Consider the following 20,957-nt stretch of genomic DNA (forward strand, 5'->3'; position numbering starts at 1 on the left):
GGTTGGGGTTTGAATTTTGGTTAGTAAAGCTCATCTCTGGAAAATAAGATAACTATGAACAGGGACCTGCAGTGGGAGGGAGGGACAGCTGCACCAGCAGCTCCTGGCCAGGATGCAGCCCCTGGCTGGGTGCTGGGCAGGTTGAACTGAGAAATGGTTTGATCCAGCCCTTCCCAATCCAGGCTGGAGCAGCTCTGTTCTAAAGGCAGCCCGGGGGTGGCACTGAGCTGCTGCAGCAGCTGCAACTGCTTGCACTGAGGAACTGCAGAGGACAGGCATGAACACCTTGTGGGGATGCCAAAAGCACAGTGGGAGAGGAAAAGACAGAGAAGGCAGCAAAAAGGTGAGATCTGAGGCACCCAGGGACAGACCCAGCCAGTGCCCAGCCAGCACAGCCCCCCCAGAGCCCAAGGCCAGAAACTCTGCAGCTCCAGCAGGGATTTATCAGCAATGTTCCCCTGACACTGCTGGGGGGTTGGGTGACATTTTCCAACACTTCCAGGTGACTCAGCTCACATTCCCCATCCATCCATACTCAGGCTGTGGTGCTGGGATCCTGCCAAGCTCTGTCACCCTTGGGCTTGGGGAGGTTTCTGCCAGCTGTCCTGAGCTCCGTAATTGTGCTCTCTGTGCCAGGAAGCAAGCAAGAAAGATTTAAAAAAAAACCAAAACAAACCACAACAGGGAAACCTAAAATACCTTCAACAGCTCAACCCTGCTCAAGTCATTTCTTTAAGGACACCTACGACTCTCCACATGGAATGCTGGGCTTTTGGGGAAAAAGAAAATTACATGTTCACCTCCAAATTGAAAAGCATTAAGGTAAGAGAACCTTTCAAACTACAAATTACCAGCCCAAAGGTAAAAGCTTTGCAAGAAATCTCTAGTTAAGACCAGGCTGACAGTTCAACAACTGGTTCTTCTGGTGGCAAGAAACCCTCCTCTTTAAGAGAAGCAGCCTCAGAGTTGAAAGCAACTGTTTTGTCAGACTTCAGGCTCACTGGCACAGCCTGCACTGCCTGTTCTTCCTGTTCACTGATTTACAACAGTGCCACAATGGCCCAGGTTCAGATGTTTGGTGCCATCCAGGGAATTTGGCATCGCCATTTCCATCGCCAACTTAATATAAGTTTCAATCCTTGCAACCACTCTTCAAATGCCAGCTTTCCTTTCTTTTACAGAAAGCTCAAGGCTCCCAGAAGTCTTCTGACATCATCTTTTGTGCTCAGAGAGATGACATTTTAAACCAGATGTTTCCAAAGTTAACAGCATTTTAAAGAATAATGAACTAAAATGACCCTGGATTCCAGCTGTGCCCAACTCCATTCTGTGTCAGACACTGAGATTCCCATCTCGAAGGCATGAGCTGTTTGTGCCACCCATCCCTCCTGTCCTTCCCACAGCAGCTTGTGCCTGTTTTCCCCAGCAGAATCCCTGTGCCCTGTGCCCCCTGCCAGGAGCAGTTGCACTCAGGCACACAGCTCCCCGTGCCCTCACCCGTGGGTTTCTCTCATCCCCGAACACGCCGATGAGAACATTGGTGCGATGCTCGCCCGGCGCCTGCACTTCCACCACAACGGGGATCTCTGCTGTGCTCTGGGGCTGGACAATCCCACAGGGCTTGGGGCTGGAGTAGAACACAGCAGAGTCCTCCTTGCGTTTCTGGAAGGGACAGAATGAAATACAGCTTCAGAGGCACCTATGAAGAAACTTTAGACTTCTTAACATCCACCGCAACAGCAACTTAAACACACGTTTAAAACTCCCCAGGACAAAGGTAAAAGGCACAAACAAGATGCAAGAATTGGAGGCTCAGCACTCCCAGGGGATCCTGCAAGGAGGCTGCCAGCACAGGCATTGCTGTCTGTGGATGCAGCAGCTTTTCACAAGCCCCTAAGATCTCCCAGAAGGAAAACACCCTGAAGACCAGAACATCAACTGTTTCCTCAGGAGCTTCAACTGCCTCCTCAGGTTTACATTTGGGTAGGATCCTGTTCTCAGCAGATCTTTAAGACTGAACAGAAATTAACAAGGTCTTATCCAAAGCCTTTTTTCTCCTAATAATCTCCTCAATAATATTTAACAGGAGGAGGTGGAACACCTGGGGAATAAGCCCGTAGCAGCCAGGAAGGTGGCTGGGATTCCTAATGAGGATCTTCCTCTCACAGGGCACCTTCAGCTGGCATTCATCATACTGCAGGACTGGGTTGCACACTTGGAGCTCAGGAACGAGACATCTGGGCAAAGAGATGACCCCAGGGGAATCAGAGGTACTGAGAGAATAGAGAACATTTACCCCCAAAGATTGGGAAATGGAGCAGAACACATTGGTCACTGTCAAATGGACATTTAACAGCCCTACAGGGATAAATTGCCTTCTACCTCTTCCCACTCCAATGGGTCTTGTCAAGGAGGGGCAAACCCTGAGAGGCAGCACCCAGAGGCTGCCAAGTGCCCCAGGCGGAGCACTTGGTGCCACAGCTGCCTCAGTCCCTCCTTCACCCAAGGAGGCTTGCAAGGACTCCTGTCACAGTCCCAGTGATCCACGAGCTCTGGAAGAGCTTTCCCAACAAGGATCAGGGCTCACTAAGGCTCAAGGAACACACAGCTCCAGTGGCTCAGTACAAATGACTCCCTTCTCTCCCATGGTGCTGCTGCCCTGCCTGAGAACTCAGCTCTTTGCCCCAGCCCTGGAGGGCACAGACACCAGCTGCCCTCCAGAGTGGCTGATCACCTCCTCCCAGGCCCTGCAGCTCCCTCGCTCCTTCACTGCCCAGCTCCAGGCACTGACTGGCCCCAGCTCCACCTGCTGTACACAATGGCAGCCCAGGCACTGACTGCATGGCTCTGCCTGGCACAGGGAACAGCACCAGGGAGCTGCAGCCCTCTGGGCATTCAGCTGGCACCCACAGCAGCACAGCAGGATGCAATTCTGCTGCAGCAACAAACACTTTTGGTCTCAACTCTGAGAACATTAAAGCTCCAAATGGCAAGCAGAGGGAAGGAGAAAAACTGCAGCTGACCTGCCACATCCAGGGCTGCTTTCCCCTCCTAAGACCTTGCCCTCACCACTTGCTGGGAGCCACTTGCCCCCTGCCATGTGCCCTCATGAACAGAAGCAGACCCTGACTCTCAGCAGGCTGCTTGCTGTGGCCCAAACCAATGCACGCTGCTCACAACCAGCACAACTCCACTATTGCAGCAAGAAGGAGAGGAGGCCCTCGGGAAATTTGTCCCACCTCAAGCACCAAAACCCAGGCCCATCAATGAGATCATTCCTGCTCCCTTTAGAAGAGGGCCAGGGTCGTGCTGGGCTGTGAGCAGGGCTGCTTTTCACCACAGGCTGCTGCCCAAGCCCTGCTGTTCTCATGTCCAGCTGGCACAACATGAGGCCATTGAGCAGCACTTCTCCTGGGCAGCTGCAGCCAGCAAAGCCTGTGCAAGGCAGTGCCTGGGGAGGCCAGCAAGGGCTGGTACCTGGCTGTGATGATCAGTCTTGCCACTCCCTTGCCAATACCCTCCAGATCCACCAGCATCCTCCTGTAGAACTCCATCACCGTGTTGGAACACAGGGTCACCTGGTGGAAGAGAAGAACAGGAAATTCTTCCTTACAAAAGCTCATTACCCATGTGTGATATCCTCCAATTCTTGAGGGTGGATTTGGCCATAATTCTTCTGCTGCTCCATGTGTAGAGCACAGTCTCAGAGGAACAAAAGCCTTCTGCAAATACTAGACTTGTTAAACACACCTTGCTATCAGGACACAGGTCAGCTACAATAAAAAACATCAGACTAAAGCTCTCTGCACCACTGCATTCAAATTAATGGGCCAATTTCTCATCTGACTACAATGACATCCATGCAGAGGAAATCTGACTTGAACACAACAAGTTCAGCTTCACAGCAGGAAGCTGAGGGCAAAGGGTGGCACAGCAGGTGCAGGGCACTTCATGGCTGCAGAGTTTTTTGTCCGCCCAGGAGATTCCTGCAGTGAACACAAATCATTCTGCTCCCCAGGAGGGGGGAAATGACACCAACAAGAAAAGCTGACTGCTTTATACAATGACATCTCTCCAACAGCCACCTTCTGCCCTCATCCTTGCTCTGCCCACTTGCAATCAAATCAATTGCTCTCAAAAACACAAGAATGGTTTCAGGCCTTGACCATGAGGTATGTGACCTCAGCAGATGATTTTGGAAACCAAACAGTGCTCCTGGAGGAACATCCCGAGTAAGGCAGCTAGCAGAGGCCTCCCAGCAGTGCAGATCTCTCACTCCCAGCATGCTCAAAGCTGGCACCAGAGCTGAAGCCCTCCCACACTCCAGTGCAGCTTCAGCACTGCTGCTGCAGCGTCTGTGGCTGGACTCTTGCCGTACCTCGATGTCCTGGTGTCCCTGGGGGAGGATGGTCCCTTGGCTGGGATTGATGCTGAACTCCCTGGGCTCCACATAGAAATGGATTCCCTTCCTCCAGGCTGGGTCGCTGTCCCTGCGGATCTGATCCACGCTGTCCACAGCCGGCTGCGTGCCATCGTCCGACATGCGGAGCTGGAACGTCAGGGGCACCGGGGAGCTGTTGGTCAGGCGACAGCGCTGGGTGTAGGGAAAGCCTGGCAAAGGACACAAATATCCAGTCAGGCACCCACTATGGCATGATCCTGGGGTGAATATCCTGCCAGGATGAAAGTGGGATTGGAGTTCAGCTCTTTATTATCTGAACTACAGCTCCCCGAGAAGCTGCATGAGGAATTAATCGTCACTTAGTTCCCTCTGACACAGATTCCAGACTGCAGCCCTGAAAATACCCACTCCTAGCTCTGCTCAACACTGCAAGCTTCTCTCTTTGGCATGGGGAGGAGCTCCCTCACCTGCGCCAAACCAGCACAACTTTTCTCTCAGTGATGAGTGTGCACCCAGACACAGCATTTACTCTGAGAATTCAAGCTGGAAAATTCCCTGGGAAGTCTGCCAACACTCCCACCCTTTTCAGAGATATATAAACAGTGAGTCGTCATTGAGAAGAAGCTACAGCAAAAGAAAGTGAGGATGGAATCAGGAACTAGAACATGAGGCAAAGCACCCTAAAGCAGCTTCTCTCTGCAGGATCCTTAAGGCATCTCTTGCTTTGGGCCAAACAGACTGAGCACGTGACAGCTCAGAGCCCACTCAACTGGGGGCACACCCGAGCCTTGCTTTGAGATTAGCAATGAGGAACCAGGTCCCACCTCACCCCACAAACGGGGACATCACACCCATGCTGCTCACTGGGATTGCTGCCTGCAAGGGTTGAGCCCACTTTAGCTCTGGGATTTGCTTTCCATCCTGCAAAGCCACAGATACAGCCACTGATGGTGGGCATGTCCTGCAGAGCCCGCAGAGCAGCCACAACCTGCTCTGCAGTGCACATCTGGCTGGGCTGGCCAGCTCTGTGGGGAGGAGACTTCTCCCCAGGCCTGCTCACCAAGACTCACTGAACACACATGGGCAGAAAAAACAACTGCAGCTGCAGCCCAGAGCTGCTCTGTGCCCATCCAAGTGACCACTGCCAGCTCCAGCAGTGACTCCAGCAGGGAGGCAAGAGAGGCACAAAAGGACAAACCCAGATGTCAAAACCTCAAATGAGACTGAGCTCAGCACACAACAGCCAACAGTTACAAAGAAGCAAAGATACAACAGCTGCCTTCAGCTGGAGAGACCTTAGGAATGAAATCAGTTTCAGCAGGATCAATCTCCTGGTAGAGAACCATATTTCCATCTGTTGCCTTTCTTGTTTCATTTCCTCAAAAGGCAACTTGACAAGTGCCCCCGTGCTGATGCAGGCTGGGGAAGAAGCAGCTCAGCAAAGGCAATGAGTTTCCTTCAAAAGTTCATCAACTTCATTGTTTTGGGTTTGGGCTTGGCAGTGAATGTTGCCCTTGGTCTAGGAAGGGGCAGAGGGGTTTTGGGGGGTTTTGGCCCTGGGGCTGGGCTTTTCCCTTCGGGGTTTTTGGGAGTTGTGGCGTGATGCCGTGGGCGGCTGTGCAGTCGCAGCTGAGCTTGGGCAGGGAGCGGAGCTTCCCTTCCTCCCGCTCGGGGACTGAAGCTCGGCCGCTGCTGCTGCAGGAGGTTGTGTGCTTGGCCCCGGGACTGCCCTGGCTGCAGCTCAGCGCTGGCATCGACCCTGCCTGCCTGCCCCGCTCCTGCCTGCTGCTGCTCCGCACTGCCGACAGCCCCCTGCCCTTGGGGAGTGTGCAAAAGGAGCATTCCCTTCCCTTCCCTTCCCTTCCCTTCCCTTCCCTTCCCTTCCCTTCCCTTCCCTTCCCTTCCCTTCCCTTCCCTTCCCTTCCCTTCCCTTCCCTTCCCTTCCCTTCCCTTCCCTTCCCTTCCCTTCCCTTCCCTTCCCTTCCCTTCCCTTCCCTTCCCTTCCCTTCCCTTCCCTTCCCTTCCCTTCCCTTCCCTTCCCTTCCCTTCCCTTCCCTTCCCTTCCCTTCCCTTCCCTTCCCTTCCCTTCCCTCCACCGGCTGGGAGGGGATCACTGCCCTGCCAGAGACCACAGCTCCTCCTGCTGGGAACTCCACCAAAGGGGAAAAACGGGACTTGGTGCCTGGGAAACGTCTACTCTTGCCTTCTTGTCTGTGCTCTCCTGAGACAGTCTAGGAAAGAACTGTTATTCCCTTTCCCATAGTTTTGCCTGGCAGCCCTGTCATTTCCAAGGTATAAGAATTTGGAGGGAGGGGCTCATCTTTCCATTACAGGAAGATTCCCACCTTCCTTGGCAGACATCTGTCTTTTAAACCAACACAGAGACACCAGAAAATACTGACTTTCTATTCCTTGCTTCTATTGGATCTCACAAGGGCAAAACGCCACCCAAGGCAGCAGCAGCAGCCCTGCAGTTCACAGCCTGGAGAGGCTGCTGGGCAGACCAGGAGTGAGGGATGCTTTTCTGTTGGAAGGCACAGATCCCTGACGCTGTGTCCCAGCCCAGGGAACACTCACCAAAGGAGATGTCCCCGAAGTCGAGCTCAGGGAGGTCGAAGTGCAAACTCGGAGCAATGACGCTGCCTCTGGAGGGCGAGGGCAGAGGAGGAAATGGCTCGGTTAAAGGAATTGCAAAGGCCTGGCTGTCGTGGCTCGGGGACACAAAACCTGGGCTCAGGGCACCCTGGGTTTCCAACCAACACAGCACCATGTGCTCAGCACAGGGCCCTGTGCACAGGAGGCAGCTAAATCCAAGTGGCCAGCAGCCAACAGCCCCTGATGGGCTTTGGGCACAGGGCAGGCAGGAGAAGCCCCTGGGTGCTGCTGCTCCCATGAAGGACCCTGAACACACACCCAGACATGGCTCTGTGCCTCACTTTCCCCATCTGCAATAAAAGTGTCCCCACAAACTTCTGTAAGCAGCCCTTGCAGCCACAGGTTCCCTGCTTTGCTCCTTCTTAGCTGGGACTGCTGTTCCCATGGAGGAGCTTTCTCAAGAGAGTTTGACCCATACCATCATTACAGACAGAGTTCTGAGACATGAATCCAGGGCATTCCCAAACATCCTCTGCAAAGAGCAGCAACAGTTCTAGACAGAGGACAGATGAATCTTAGAGGAATGGACCAGCTTGTCAGCAGTGCACCAGCTGGCACAACCAAGAGCACCAGCTTCAACAACCAAACCAGGGTGTCCTGAATCCAGCACAGCACCTCAGCTCTCCTTCAACTCAGCAGACAGACTCCAGAAGTCACCAGCATCCACTGAAATCAGCACTTGAAGCTGCACCACACTCACAAGTGAATTTCATGCTTGATGCCAATCAATGCCCACTCTGCCTTTTGGTTCCAAATCAAGGAGCAGTGACCTGGGCCTTCTGTTGTGTTCACAGCACTGCCCCTGGCTCTGCTCTGCACATCTCAACAAGAGACACCTGCCTTTGCCCAAGGAGAAAGCTGCTTATGCAGAAAGACCCCATGGCCACTTTGGGGCAGGGACAGAGGAGAATCAATGATTTGATGGTGAAAGGTTCCCTCTTGATTTCCAAAATACAAAAGCAGCATTTTTCCTCCAAAAACAAAGCCAGCATCATTGTTTCTCCACTATGGGCACACCTACTCACCACTTTTCTCTTGCTAAGTAATAACTTCCTTGTTCTTTTTTATCCAACTCCCTTATCTCATTGGTATAATCCAGTGCAGATTGCTTTCATTTCTTTACTGCCTTGAGCCAGTGCCTGCCCACTGCAGCAGCCCAGCTCCAAAGCTGCAGAGCAGCCAGCATCAGCTCTCCTGCTCCCACTACATTATCCTAGCAGCACATGGCTCAGGCTGGCAGGGACAAGGCCTCACACTGCTGTGCTCCTGAGCACTGAGCTCTGTCTCCCCTGGGATCAGCCCTTCTCCCTTTGCCTAGGCCAGGATTATCTGTTGCCATGGCACCAGCTCACGCGAGGATGCCCAAGTCCTTGGGACACTTCCTGCTGCACACTTCCCTGACTCCCACATCAGCCCTTTCCTGGCTGGGCCAAGGAGGCACCAGAGCACTCTGTGCACAGCAGCTGGGAGCACAGCTTGTCCCCCACAGCAGGGCTGCCAGAGGTGAGCTGAGCCTGCTGCTGCCCATCTGTCATGGATTGTTTACACAAGTTTTTACAAACACTGCTGCTGCTGCACAATCACCCAGGCTGGACCATCTCCAGAGCCCTGGGGGCCTTGCTGGCTGCTCAGGTGGGACATCCCAGAGCAGCTGCTGCCCAAAGCTGATCCATCCCACTGCCTGCCATGGCCCAAGGCACAGGGAGATCCCTGCAGGGAGGAGTCATTACAGCTCCCAGCTACCACCTAGGGCAGGAGCCATCCTCACACTAAAGCAATGCCAGCATCACAGCAGAGATTCAGACCTCAGGAAACACCTTTTTTCTCTGCTCCAGCCCAACATGAGGTAGGTGGGGGATGTCCCAGAGACAGCCTCAGATGTGCCCACCCAGCTCCCAGGGTCCTTACTTGGTGGTCAGGATGGCAGGCGTAGCAGATCCAGCCACTCGGAACTGGAACTCTTCCTCAAAGCTCCCCAACACGGTGGCACTGAAGGAGATCTGCACACTCTGGCTCCCACCTGCTGCAATGATGCCCTCCAAGGGTGCAAATTTGAAGCAGGAGACCATGCTGGTGGCTGAAGGGATATAGCTGAAGGGAGCAGCCAGAGCTCCTTGGTTCATCAGTTTCACCTGCAGCAGCAAGAAAGCCAAGTGGAAATACATGTGGAACCTTCCCTTCTTGGGAGTTATTGTCTCATGATGCCATGAACACCCAGAAAAGGCAGAAGATGCCTTGTGCTTCTGAATGGTAGAAGGCAAAAGATACAACAGGACAAGTTCTGCCTTTGGGTTTTCATGCAGAGCAGAGAGAACTCCACAGAACTGCAGTCACCCTGGGGTGAGCCCATTCACACAGAGCAGTGCACCTCTGCTCAGCATCACCAAGCTCACTGAGAGCTGGCCCTGAGAGCAATGTGGGCTGATTGCAGCTGCGTAGTCAATCACCCCAGAGCTGCTGCTGCCCCACTTAGCACAGCTCCAACAGCACCATCTGCTCATTCACCTTTTCCCATACCATCAAAACAATACACTGGGAATGAGGCATCAGCACCAAAATGTACAGACATCACCCTCTTTTGGTAAGAAAACTCAGGGTGTCTTTCTCTTCCCCAGCCAAGCTTTAGAAAGTGTCTGCCATGATGCAGGGCCTCATTTTCTACCTCTTCACTTGCTCTCTCATGATGTTTTTGTAAACTTGACACTATTGTGGGGGAGGCAAATAGGTAGGAAAATCCTTTGCTTTATTCCCAGGAACACTTTTCTCTTTCTAGAGCCAGAGATGCACCAAGGCTGAAGTGTGGTGAGGGACTGGTCAGCAAGGGAGAGAATCCCAAGGCTTTCCTGTCACTTGCAGCAATAAGCAGGAGACACTTGGCTGGAGGCTCCTTGCAGTGGGCTGAAGCTCAAAGGCAGCCAGTTTGTTGCAGCTGCTTCTGCAGAGCCCAGCCCAAAGGTGCCTTGTGTCTGGCACTGCCATAAAAGCCTCTGAACATGCAGCTTTTGGAGCCAGGGCTGGTTTCATGTGCCAAGGGGCTGTTGTGCAGGGAGCCTCCCAGCTGAGCCCTAAGGAAGGCTGCCCAAAAGCAGGGACTGGGGCTTCAGGAACAACAGACACACCTTTCTGACCCCCCAGATTTGAGCAGGACATCAAATATTCCCTGCTGACAACTGCCCAGGCTGGCAGTAATTCCACAGCTTTACCAGGCTTGCTGCTGCCTCAGGAGCCATCAGGATCCCTCCCAAGCCCTGCTGCTCACCTCACAGACATGGGGGGTGTTCACAAAAATGTTCCCAAGATCCAGAGTCTGAGAGCTGAGTTCAACCAAGGGTCCTTGGCCTTCCTCTCTGAGCTGCAGGGGCAGCCTGCTCTCACGGCCTGGGGAGAGATGTCCATTGCAGTACAATCATTCCCTCTCTTACACTGGATTTTCCAGGCTACCTCAGTGCCACTCCCTGACTCTGAGCTGAATGGAAGCAGCTCCTGATGCTGCAGGAGAACATACGGACCCTTCTCTTCCCTCAGGAGATATCCCTTGGAGCTGACTTCTCATTTCTAACCCATTCCTCGGGCTCACTGGGAGGTGATCCAGGTTCTGATCTGAAAAACCTAGCTGGAGCATTGCAAATCCAATTAAAAAAGGACAAAGGAAAGATTATTAAGTACAGAGCAGCTTCTATATGAAGACTGAATGAGATTCCTCAGTCTAGAAATGAAAGTGGAGAGGTTTGCAACAGCATGAAGGGCCTGGGAACTGGGCACACGGAAAATTTTGTTTGGATTTGTCACAAAAAAGGAACTTGAGGGTCTGAAAATGTTGTTAGGCAGAAACTGCATCTCTGTGTAAGGGCCACGTAGAAAAAGGGTCTGTGGCAAGCCAGTGGAGAAGCAGCAGATGGGACAGAGGTGTGCAAGAAATCCATTGCATGGGAGAGAGGCTGATGGAGACCTCCCCTACAGCACTGCCCAGGAATCAAAGAAAACTTCAGCCAGGAACAGCCACAGGGTAGTGGAGAATCAGGGATCCTCCTTCCTCCCCTCAGCAACTCCCAGCAAAACAGGAGTCCAAACTCTTTGCCTGTGAGAGGGGATCCACTTTCTCAAGGCCCTAAACACCAAGGAGTTCTCAGTTTGCTCTGGGGTAGAGCTGAGCAGGGAGGTACCTCTGGAGGGAATGCAGGGCACGGGACAGCAGGGAGCCATGGTGCAGAACTGTCCTGTGCCCCTGCAGGGCCCAGCACTCACCTGTGCTGCAGCACACTGCCAGGGAGCCGCAGGGGTCACTGCTGGCCCGCGGGTGACATCCCACTGTCCCCTGCACGGTGTCACCAGCGCCCAGAGCTCCTTTGGCCGGCACCACGGAGAAAGGACTGCAACACAGACAGAGGGAGCAGGGCTGGGGGGACACCTGGCCAGGAGATTCCTTCTGCACTGCAGCTCTCTGCAGCTCCCTCGGGCAAGCAGGGAGCAAACCAAGCACAGGCAGCAGAAGACAGCCAGGACAGACAGCATCAGAAACAGCCACGCAGCCACTGCTGAGGAGATCCAGCCCTTACCAGATCCTCTGGGGAAAATGACCTCAGCTCCCCCATACTCTGCATCCAGCTCTCTGCCATGAGCCTCAAGGGTCCCACTGCCAGCAATCCCATCACAGAATGGTTTGTGAAGAGCACAGAGAGGGCTAAGAGCTGTCTGCATGCACAACCTGACACTGACTGCCTCGGGAATTTCTCCCAGAGAATGGCTCTATTTGGCTGACAGTGCAGAGGAAGCTTTTCAGAAGCTGCTTGTGCTCAGGAGGGTGCAAGCCAGCTCCCAACATGTGCCAGCAGCCTCCAGGAAATCTGGGACAGACAAAGCTCAAAGGCCACTGAAAGCAAGAACAGATGCCATCCATCCTGCTCCATTCCAGCCAGGCTGCAGGGCAGCAGCTGCAGTGCTCTGGTTCCTTTGGCTGCTCTTTCCCAACTCTGCCATCATCCTCCAAAGGTGTTTTGCACAAGGACAGATGAGCTGCCTCACCTCTGGCTGCTCAGCTGGTACCGAGCTGCCCGGGTACCCACACTGGGCACCAGCAGAGCCTGCTGGGTGCTGCCCTTGGCTGCACACTTGGACATGTCCAGCTGGGCAGGGGAGTCCAGGACAGCTCGGGCACCAATGGCCCGAACTGGCACAACTATCCTTTCCCTGGAAGTCATGCAGATGAGCTCGTGGCGATAATCCTGCAGGAAAAGAAACTGGCTCAGCACAGGGCATTTAGTGCCATCCCCATGGCTGAAGAAAAACCATTTCTATAACCCCTCCAAGGGCATCAATTTACCCATTGCACCCTAAAATGAACACTAAGTTCTACTAATATGTCACATTTAAAAGGCACCCGCGCACTTTGCAAAACCTATCTCTGTGGCATTCAGCTCTTGTGTCACTTGGGTCATACCCATGGCCACCATAATTTTGACTCTAAATTTTAATGATGTTAAAGAATTCCTAAGTCCCTTCTAAGGAGCATGGAGCTAGGGAACACCAGACATTCCTCTTTAGGTTTCTATGTTATCACTGTCTGAGAATAAGACAAAGTGTTCAACTGACTCTAAGCAGCATAAGAAGATGAGAAAACAGCTGCACCCAAAGAGATCCTGCACCTCTGGCCTGGTGTAGAAACATCAGCTGGCTCAGAACTCCCCTTGAACTTTGCCTCTACAACCAAGTCAGGAGAAGAACAGTGCCAAGAGGCAGCAGGATGCTGTTGCAAAGGGCCTTTCTTTGTTTCCCTGCAAGGCTTCCTCCCTTCCATGCCATGTCCTAAACCCTGGCATATGAACAGGCCTCTTAATCAAAACATGAACCCTCCAGATCCCAGCACTGAGATCAGACTTGCCGGGGCCTCAGCACTGCTCTTCAAACCTGCACACAAAAGCACCTTTGGCACGGGATGGGTGCCAGCTGACAGAGCAAGCACAGTGACAGGCATGAAGACAGAGCCCCAGCAGTGTCACTGCCACAGGCTCTGGGCTCACAGCTCTGCCTGCAGCTTGTACCTGCCCTGCACCAGCTCCTTCAGGCAGCTGTCCCAGTCCCCTGCAGCTCAGCAACCTCCTGCTGACCAAGGGCACCCAGAGCCCAGCGTGCCTGTGCCAGGCCGGCCTCACGGGCACAGCACATCCTTTGCCCTGGCCCTGCAGCTGCACCATGCTCACTTGTGCTCTGGGACAGCACAGCTGCAAGGCTGGAGAGCAAAGGGGCTGAAAAAGCACCGTCTTTGCTCCAGCCCAGGGGCAGGCAGGGAAGCTGTTGCCAGTCAGGGAGGAGGAAAGCTCTCTGACCTCTTTGTTCCTCTGGTGTTTTCCATCATAATGAAACCCCTTCCACTGGACCTAGACATGGCCCAACATCTGTCAACAGCCCTCTGTCATTTCCATCCTCTTCCCTGTGCATCTTCCCTTGGCAATGCTCAGGGATGGGCAGGCAGGGGAAGCAGAGCCTGGCAGGCCTTGATACCGAAATAACCAGAAAAGAACTAATGTAGATATAGCAATAGCAGTAGTTATGCTAAGGCTTAGAATAGCAGTTCACAAGCAGGCCCTGGGAAACAGGCCTGGGAATATACTAAGAACCACAAACTAATAATTAAAGGATCTAGTAGAGCATGCAGAACACAGTGAAATAATAAATGATAAAGGTTAAAGTATAACCAATGATAAAGGGTCCTGGTGGTGGGAAGACAAGCAAGGGGGATTAAAGGGGGGTAACCTATAGTTTTGAGTAGACAAGCGTATAGAATTTATGACTTTTAGAAATAATATCTACAAGGTTTATGTAACTGCATTGTGTACGGTTTATGTAACTGCATTGTGTACTTCTGTATCTACACCACTTTGTAAAAGGATATAAAAACCTGACGAAAAAGGGGAACGGCGGGCTCTGACTTTGAGACGATAGTCCTCAGGCCCCAGGGCCCTCAATAAAGCACCGCACTAAACAACCTAGTTGTTTCGTGTCTCTCTGTCGGGCAACAGTTTTCTGGCGACCGCGGCAGGACTCCGAGGGCTGCTGGGGCGGTTCGCGTCCTGATCCACTCCACGCCGGCACCGAGTGATTCTCAGGGAGTCATTGGTTCGTGCCCGACCCCGCGCCTGTCGGACAACTGCAGGAGGTAAGCCCGAAGGTGCTTTATTTTTTTTGGTATTGGTATTGGGTGCCTGCCCGTAAGACGAAGCATCGGCTCCACTGGGTTGGGCTAAAGACGTCTTGGGTAAAGCCTAGGCGCCGGCTGTAAGACGCGGCGAAAGCTTCGCTGGTCCGGCACTTGTTCCCCCGCGGCGTCGGAGGGTGACAAGTTGGTTGGTTGGTTGGTCTATCCTTCTATCTGCATAGATTTTCTTTCTTTTCCTGTCTATTCTGTTTAGGAATGATGCCTTTGAAAACGTTTAAAACTCTAGCAAGTTCCGGGATAGAAATCCCGGACGATTCGCCTTTGGGCTGTTTATTACAACATTGGAATGCGGGGAATTTTGGTCAAGAACTAAGTAAAAGGAAATTGATTGATTTTTGTAATAATGTGTGGCCTTTATATGAACCCGATGGTATGCAATGGCCTAGAAATGGTACACTGAATCCTGACATTATTACACCTTTGATGCATTTCCTACAAAATAATGAAAAATGGGATGAAATACCGTATTTAGACCTCTTTTATTATTTGAAAGACAAACCAGAGTGGCAAAAGGAGTGCGGAATCATGGTTTTGAAAACATTAAAGTTGAATTGTGAAGGATGTAATGGATGGCAGAAAGAGAAGGAATGCTCGGTTAGGTTTTCGGAACCTGAGGAGGATGTTTCTTTGTTGGTAGCCCCTAGTGCCCCTCCGATGGAGGAACGTGACTTTGGAGAAAGTGTGCCAGAGGTAGAAAAGGAGGATCGGGAAGCAAAAGTAGAAACCGCAGATATACCACGAACCCCCCTTAGTGAAAGAACTCGGAGAGGGCGGTGGGAGGTAGAAAGAAAGAAAAAGGAAGGGGGTGCTCATTTAATGGCCAGTTTTTTTGTTTTCTGGCCTTGATACTTATATTGAATGTTCAATTTGCTGTTCTGCAAGAGACTTTTTCAGAATGTGACATGAAATAGAGGTTCTGTGAATAATGGCTTATGGGGAGCACTGTTCTGTTACAGATTGATTAAGAGCACAGAGGTACCGCAAGAGATTGTTCGTACACTGAGCGTGTCTAGCCAAAAAGGCTAGAAGTTTTTTCTTGAAGTTTTGTTGTCATAGCAAATTGAACTGAAGACATGTTTACTCTTTTATGGGTCTTCATATCACATCTTTATCCAAACTACACCAGGCAATATTCTGAACTGTTAACTAAGTGTTTAAAAACAAGACATTTAATTGAATTATCCTTAGTGAGCAGGTTTTAAAGTTGTTTTGATGTAATTTTAACAGACTTTTGGCAAACACATATTTCTTAATATAGTAGATTTATTTAAAAAAAAAAAAAAAAACCAAAAAAAAAAAAAAACCAAAAAAAAAAAAACAAAAAACCCAACTCTTTGAAAGGTCAGCCAATTGTCATGTGTCTTGCATCACAGTGCATTCTTGCCATAAATTGCTTGTAATGCTGAAGAGGGCTTTTTTTAAAATGTATGAATGAATGTCAGACCTCAGAGTTGAAAGATGCACGAACCTTTGTTTGCTCCCCAAATTAATTTGAATGTTAAACATGAAATCTAGCTGCTTATTCAATTTGTAGAACACAGTTTTCTTCACTTAGATTCTGATATTCGAAACTAGAAAAATAAGTTTGTTTTCATGTATGTACTGTGTGTATGTACCATATAATACATGCAGGTTGTCATTCAAGCGGCTGGAAATAATATGAGAGGAGGGAGCCGAGGATGTGGACTAAGAGGGGGAAAAGGGATAGCAAGGGGGGGGAGGCCGATGGGTACGGGAGGACTTATGGGTCAATTGAATATGGGAAGGGGAAGAATGCAGCTAGGAATAGATCAATGTGCTCTATGTAAAAATAGAGGGCATTGGAAAAATGAGTGTCCTCTCAACCAAGGAATGGGTTTTGGGGGAGGAATTATAGCTAGTGGGGATGGAAATCAGGGGATGATGAATAATACAGGTGCTTTCCCGGGAAATCCACAAGGGGTTGCCCAAGCCTTTATGATGGGGAATTATCAAAATTCAAGTTGACTAGATGAGGACCTTAAATTAGTAATGGAAGTAGATGGTGAACCGTTAGAATTTAGAGTAGATACGGGGGCATCATACTCAGCTGTTAACACTAAGCTAGGACCTTTGAGTGATTCCACTATCCAAGTAGTGGGGGTTACGGGACAAGTTGAGGAAAGAACGTTTTTGCGACCATTAGATATAAAATTTGGGGGGAAAGAATTTGACCATCAATTTTTATATATGCCAAATAGCCCAGAATCGCTATTCGGGAGGGATCTATTGTCAATGTTAGAGGCAAAAATAATATTTGAAAAGGGTAGAGTAAGATTGGAATTTCCCGAGGAGAATATTGCTAAGTTGTTCGTAGTAAAAGAAGTTGAAGCAGCAGAAATACCACAAGAAATAGAGCAAGCTGTAGTACCATGGGTATGGGAAACGGGAGTACCTGGAAAATCAAAAGCAGCACAACCGGTTGTAATAGAACTAAAGGAAGGAGCCTCCCCAGTAAGGGTAAGACAATATCCTTTAAAATTGGAAGCACGAATAGGAATAGCACCCATGATTGAACAGTTTCTTAGCTTGGGAATTTTACAGGAATGTGAGTCAGAATTCAATACTCCGATATTCCCAGTCAGAAAGCCAAATGGTAAGTATAGATTAGTTCAAGATTTAAGAGCAATTAATAACATCACTAAAGATATACACCCAGTTGTAGCTAATCCGTATACATTGTTGACAGCTGTGTCGGAAAAGTTTAAGTGGTTCACAGTGATTGATTTGAAAGATGCATTTTTCTGTATCCCCTTGGCACTTGAAAGTAGGAGATACTTTGCCCAGACACGGGACGCAAGAAGCAGCTCACCTGGACGCGTCTAGGATTCAAAAACTCACCAACTATTTTTGGAAATCAATTGGCTCGAGAGTTAGAAAAATGGAAGACGACTCAGGTAAAAGAATCACCTTTCTTATTTGCTCTCCTACAATATGTTGATGACATCTTTATAGCTTCCACAGAAAAGGATGTTTGCCTCAGACTCACTATTGGATTACTTAATATGCTGGGACAAGCTGGATACCGAGTATCGAAAGAAAAAGCTCAGCTGGTAAGACCCCAGGTAATTTACCTAGGCTGCGAAATTTCACAAGGGGTGCGAAAGTTAGGAGTTAATCGAATACAAGCAATTTGCACCATACCCACACCACGAAATCCGCAAGAGTTAAGATCCTTTTTGGGCATGGTAGGGTGGTGCCGCTTGTGGATCCCGGAATTTGGACTAAAAGCAAAACCCCTGTATGAGGCAGCCAAAAGCCCTGTGTTTCAGTGGGGACAAACGCAAGAAAAGGCATTCCAGAGTTTGAAACAAGCCTTAAAGGAAGCCCCAGCACTAGGATTGCCAGATCTTACAAAACCTTTTCAACTATACGTAAATGAGAGACAAAGACTGGCAATAGGGGTTCTCACCCAAAAACTGGGCTCATGGAAACGCCCGGTAGGGTACTTGTCAAAGCAGCTAGACACTGTAAGCGCCGGATGGCCTGGTTGTCTTAGAGCTGTGGCAGCAACAGTGCTCCTAATTCGGGAAGCCAGAAAATTGACTCTGGGAAAAAGGATGGAAGTATTTGTTCCCCACATGGTCATTGCAGTCTTGGAACAAAAAGGGGGGCATTGGCTCTCGTCAAGCCGCATGTTACAATACCAGGCACTTCTCCGAGAACAGGACGACATTGAATTAAAAACAACTAATCATCTTAATCCAGCAGAACTTCTTAGGAGCAGCAGCCAGGGAGAAGGAGGCGAATTGACGCACGATTGCGTGGAAACCATTGAACAGGTGTATGCCAGCCGGAAAGACCTGAAAGATGAGCCTTTGGAAAATCCGGAATGGGAACTGTTTACAGACGGATCCAGCTTTGTGGAAAACGGAACCAGGTATGCGGGATACGCAGTAGTGACTTTGACACAAATAATAGAAGCTCGAGCCTTAACCCCGGGAACTTCAGCCCAGAAGGCCGAGATACAAGCTCTGGTAAGAGCCTTAGAATTGAGCCAAGAGAAAAGAGTAAATATTTGGACTGATTCAAAATATGCCTTTGGAGTAATACATGTACATGGAGCTCTGTGGAAAGAAAGAGGACTGCTAAATTCTCAAGGATCAGAAATTAAGCACAAAGAACAAATATTAGCACTATTGGAAGCAGTGCATAAACCTCAGGCAGTAGCAGTGATGCATGTAAGAGGACATCAAAATGAAGAAGGAAAGGTGTTCCAAGGAAACCAGTTGGCTGACAGAGTTGCCAAACAGGTTGCTCGAGAGGTATGGACACAATTAGCTTTATTACCAGCGCGATTTAACCCTGCCACTTCTTTTCTTGAGCAGAAACCATGGTATACACATGAAGATGAGAAACTTGCTCAATTTCTCCAGGCCCAGAAGAATGAAAAAGGATGGTATGTCACAGCTGTAGGTCAGGTTGTATTGCCAACAAAGGTAATGAAAACAGTTTTAGAAATCGAACATAACAAGTGCCATTGGGGGGCAGACGCATTAGTACAATTTTTAAAACATGAGGTGATTTCCAACCAGATGTTAACAATGGCAAAACAGATTAACGCCACGTGTCCAGTCTGTATTAAAAACAACCCAGTGACACGAAGGCAAATACAACTAGGAAAGTTACAAGTAGGGCCGCAACCAGGAGACTATTGGCAAATAGATTTCTCAGAGCTACCAAAAGCACAAGGGTACCGTTATTTACTGGTGTATGTGTGTACTTTTTCAGGGTGGCCGGAAGCTTTCCCATGCAGGACTAACCAGGCAAAGGAAGTAATTAAAACCTTACTACGAGAAATTATTCCTAGATTTGGGATCCCATTAGGAATGTCCTCAGATAGGGGACCTCACTTTGTAGCTGGAGTAGTCCAAGAGGTAGCCAGAGTATTAGGGATAGCTTGGGATCTCCATACGCCCTGGAGACCACAATCTAGCGGCCAGGTAGAGCGGATGAATCAGACATTAAAAGGGCAGATTAAGAAAATTTGTCAGGAAGCAAAGATACAGTGGCCTCAGGCACTACCTCTAGCCTTGCTAAGAATCAGGATTAAACCCAGAGAAAAGATAGGAGTAAGTCCATACGAAATTTTGTATGGCAAGCCATATCATGCAGGAACCTACAAAGGGGACCCTCACTTAGTAGGAGATCAAGTATTGCTGAGTTACATTTTGTCTCTAAATAAAGTTCTTACAGCGCTGCGAGGAACATTGCAGTGGAACCGGCCTCTGCCCTTGGAAAATCCTGTCCATGACATCCAGCCAGGAGATAAGTATATGTGAAGAACTGGAATACGGAACCCTTGAAAGAAGTATGGGGCGGTCCTCACCAGGTGATCATGACTACCTACACGGCAGTGAAAGTCCAAGGGATCGAAAATTGGATTCACTACACTCGAATCAAGAAGGTCCCGTCAAGATGGGAAGTACAGCCTTTGTCAGCAACAAAAATGGTGTTCAGGGCAAGGCCTTAGCTCTTTTAACATTAGTCTGCATAATGCAGGTGGGAAAAGCGTTTGTTAAAATCATAGTTCCGGAGCCAGATGTAATAGTGCCGGAAGGTGCGGGAGTAAATCTAACCTGTCTGTTTTCTAACAACCAGAGAGCTGGATTAAAAGAAGTAAATGCAGCCTGGAGACAAATCACCACAGACGAAGTATTTACAGAAGGGATCGTGACACTTTGGGATATGGAACAGCAAAGAGGTAGCACCACATTGATGATATCTCATATGCAAGGTGATCAGGTAGGACAATTCTCATGTGTTGTGTGGATTAGAGAAAGCTTTGACTACGGAAAAATAAATGTAGATATTCTAAAAGAGAATAGAAGAGTACGACAGGTGACAGAAGTGGGAAAAACACAACAAGAATTGGGGCGAGAAAACTTAATAGTGGGATTAATTAGAGATTTTGGGCAAGTACAAAATACTACGTCCATCACTGCATGTTTACCTTTACCTAAAGCGGCGGGAGATCCAATACCATGGGGCATCATTCCCGTTGGGGAAATGCCTCCAGTAACCATAAATGGGACAAAAAGATGTAATAAAGTGATGCAGAAACATACTAAGATGATAGAGGAAACCTATACAGTTCGAGGGCAATGGTCATCGCCGGGACGAAGGAGTGAATGCCTAAAATTACCAAATGCAGTTTATTCAAAAATTGGGCGGTTCAAGGATGTAGGATGGTGTTCTTATGACATAAGGAAAAAAGACAAAAACCAGTCACTGAATATTCTTATGAGATAGTATGTCAAGAAGGGAGGGAAGAATGGGAACAATGGAAAACAATTTGGGGTCCCAGCTTGTTAGAATCTTACAGCTACATAGGACCAGTACATTGGTGTATCGAATGGTCAGGCCAAAGGGAACAAGAACATTTAGGAATGTTAGGGACTGAAGTGGTAAGACGGGATCGAATGACCCCCACACCTAGCTGGAATTGTAGCAAAATCATCACATGTGATACCCCTGAATCCCAAATTGGTTTAGTGCCAGTCCGGATACTACTAAAATGGGGCTGTGAATGTCAAAGATATAGTCATACAATAACGGGTGAAATAAAGGGGGCTTGGAAAGATTGCCAGGCGACTACCGTCAGGAGTCCAGGGCATTCAGTGTGGGTAATGGGGCACGGACAATGGACTACCCATATGCCCATTAATG

At 49.6% G+C, this 20,957-nt stretch overlaps 1 protein-coding gene across 1 annotated transcript; it reads right to left on the reverse strand.

The window, feature by feature from the left end:
• Positions 1-3,287: 3,287 nt before the first annotated feature.
• On the reverse strand, positions 3,288-7,298 carry LOC311166020 (hydrocephalus-inducing protein-like; the record flags this gene model as incomplete). Its single annotated transcript, XM_084227511.1, has 3 exons — positions 6,980-7,298; positions 4,379-4,611; positions 3,288-3,578 (listed from the first exon to the last, which is right to left on the reverse strand). Exons 1-3 carry the CDS (start codon positions 7,293-7,295, stop codon positions 3,288-3,290), a joined length of 840 nt encoding a protein of 279 aa, XP_084083637.1. The 5' UTR covers positions 7,296-7,298.
• Positions 7,299-20,957: the final 13,659 nt, after the last annotated feature.

Source organism: Fringilla coelebs (genome assembly GCF_963513975.1).
Source record: "Fringilla coelebs genome assembly, contig: SCAFFOLD_32, whole genome shotgun sequence".
Taxonomy (NCBI): domain Eukaryota; kingdom Metazoa; phylum Chordata; class Aves; order Passeriformes; family Fringillidae; genus Fringilla; species Fringilla coelebs.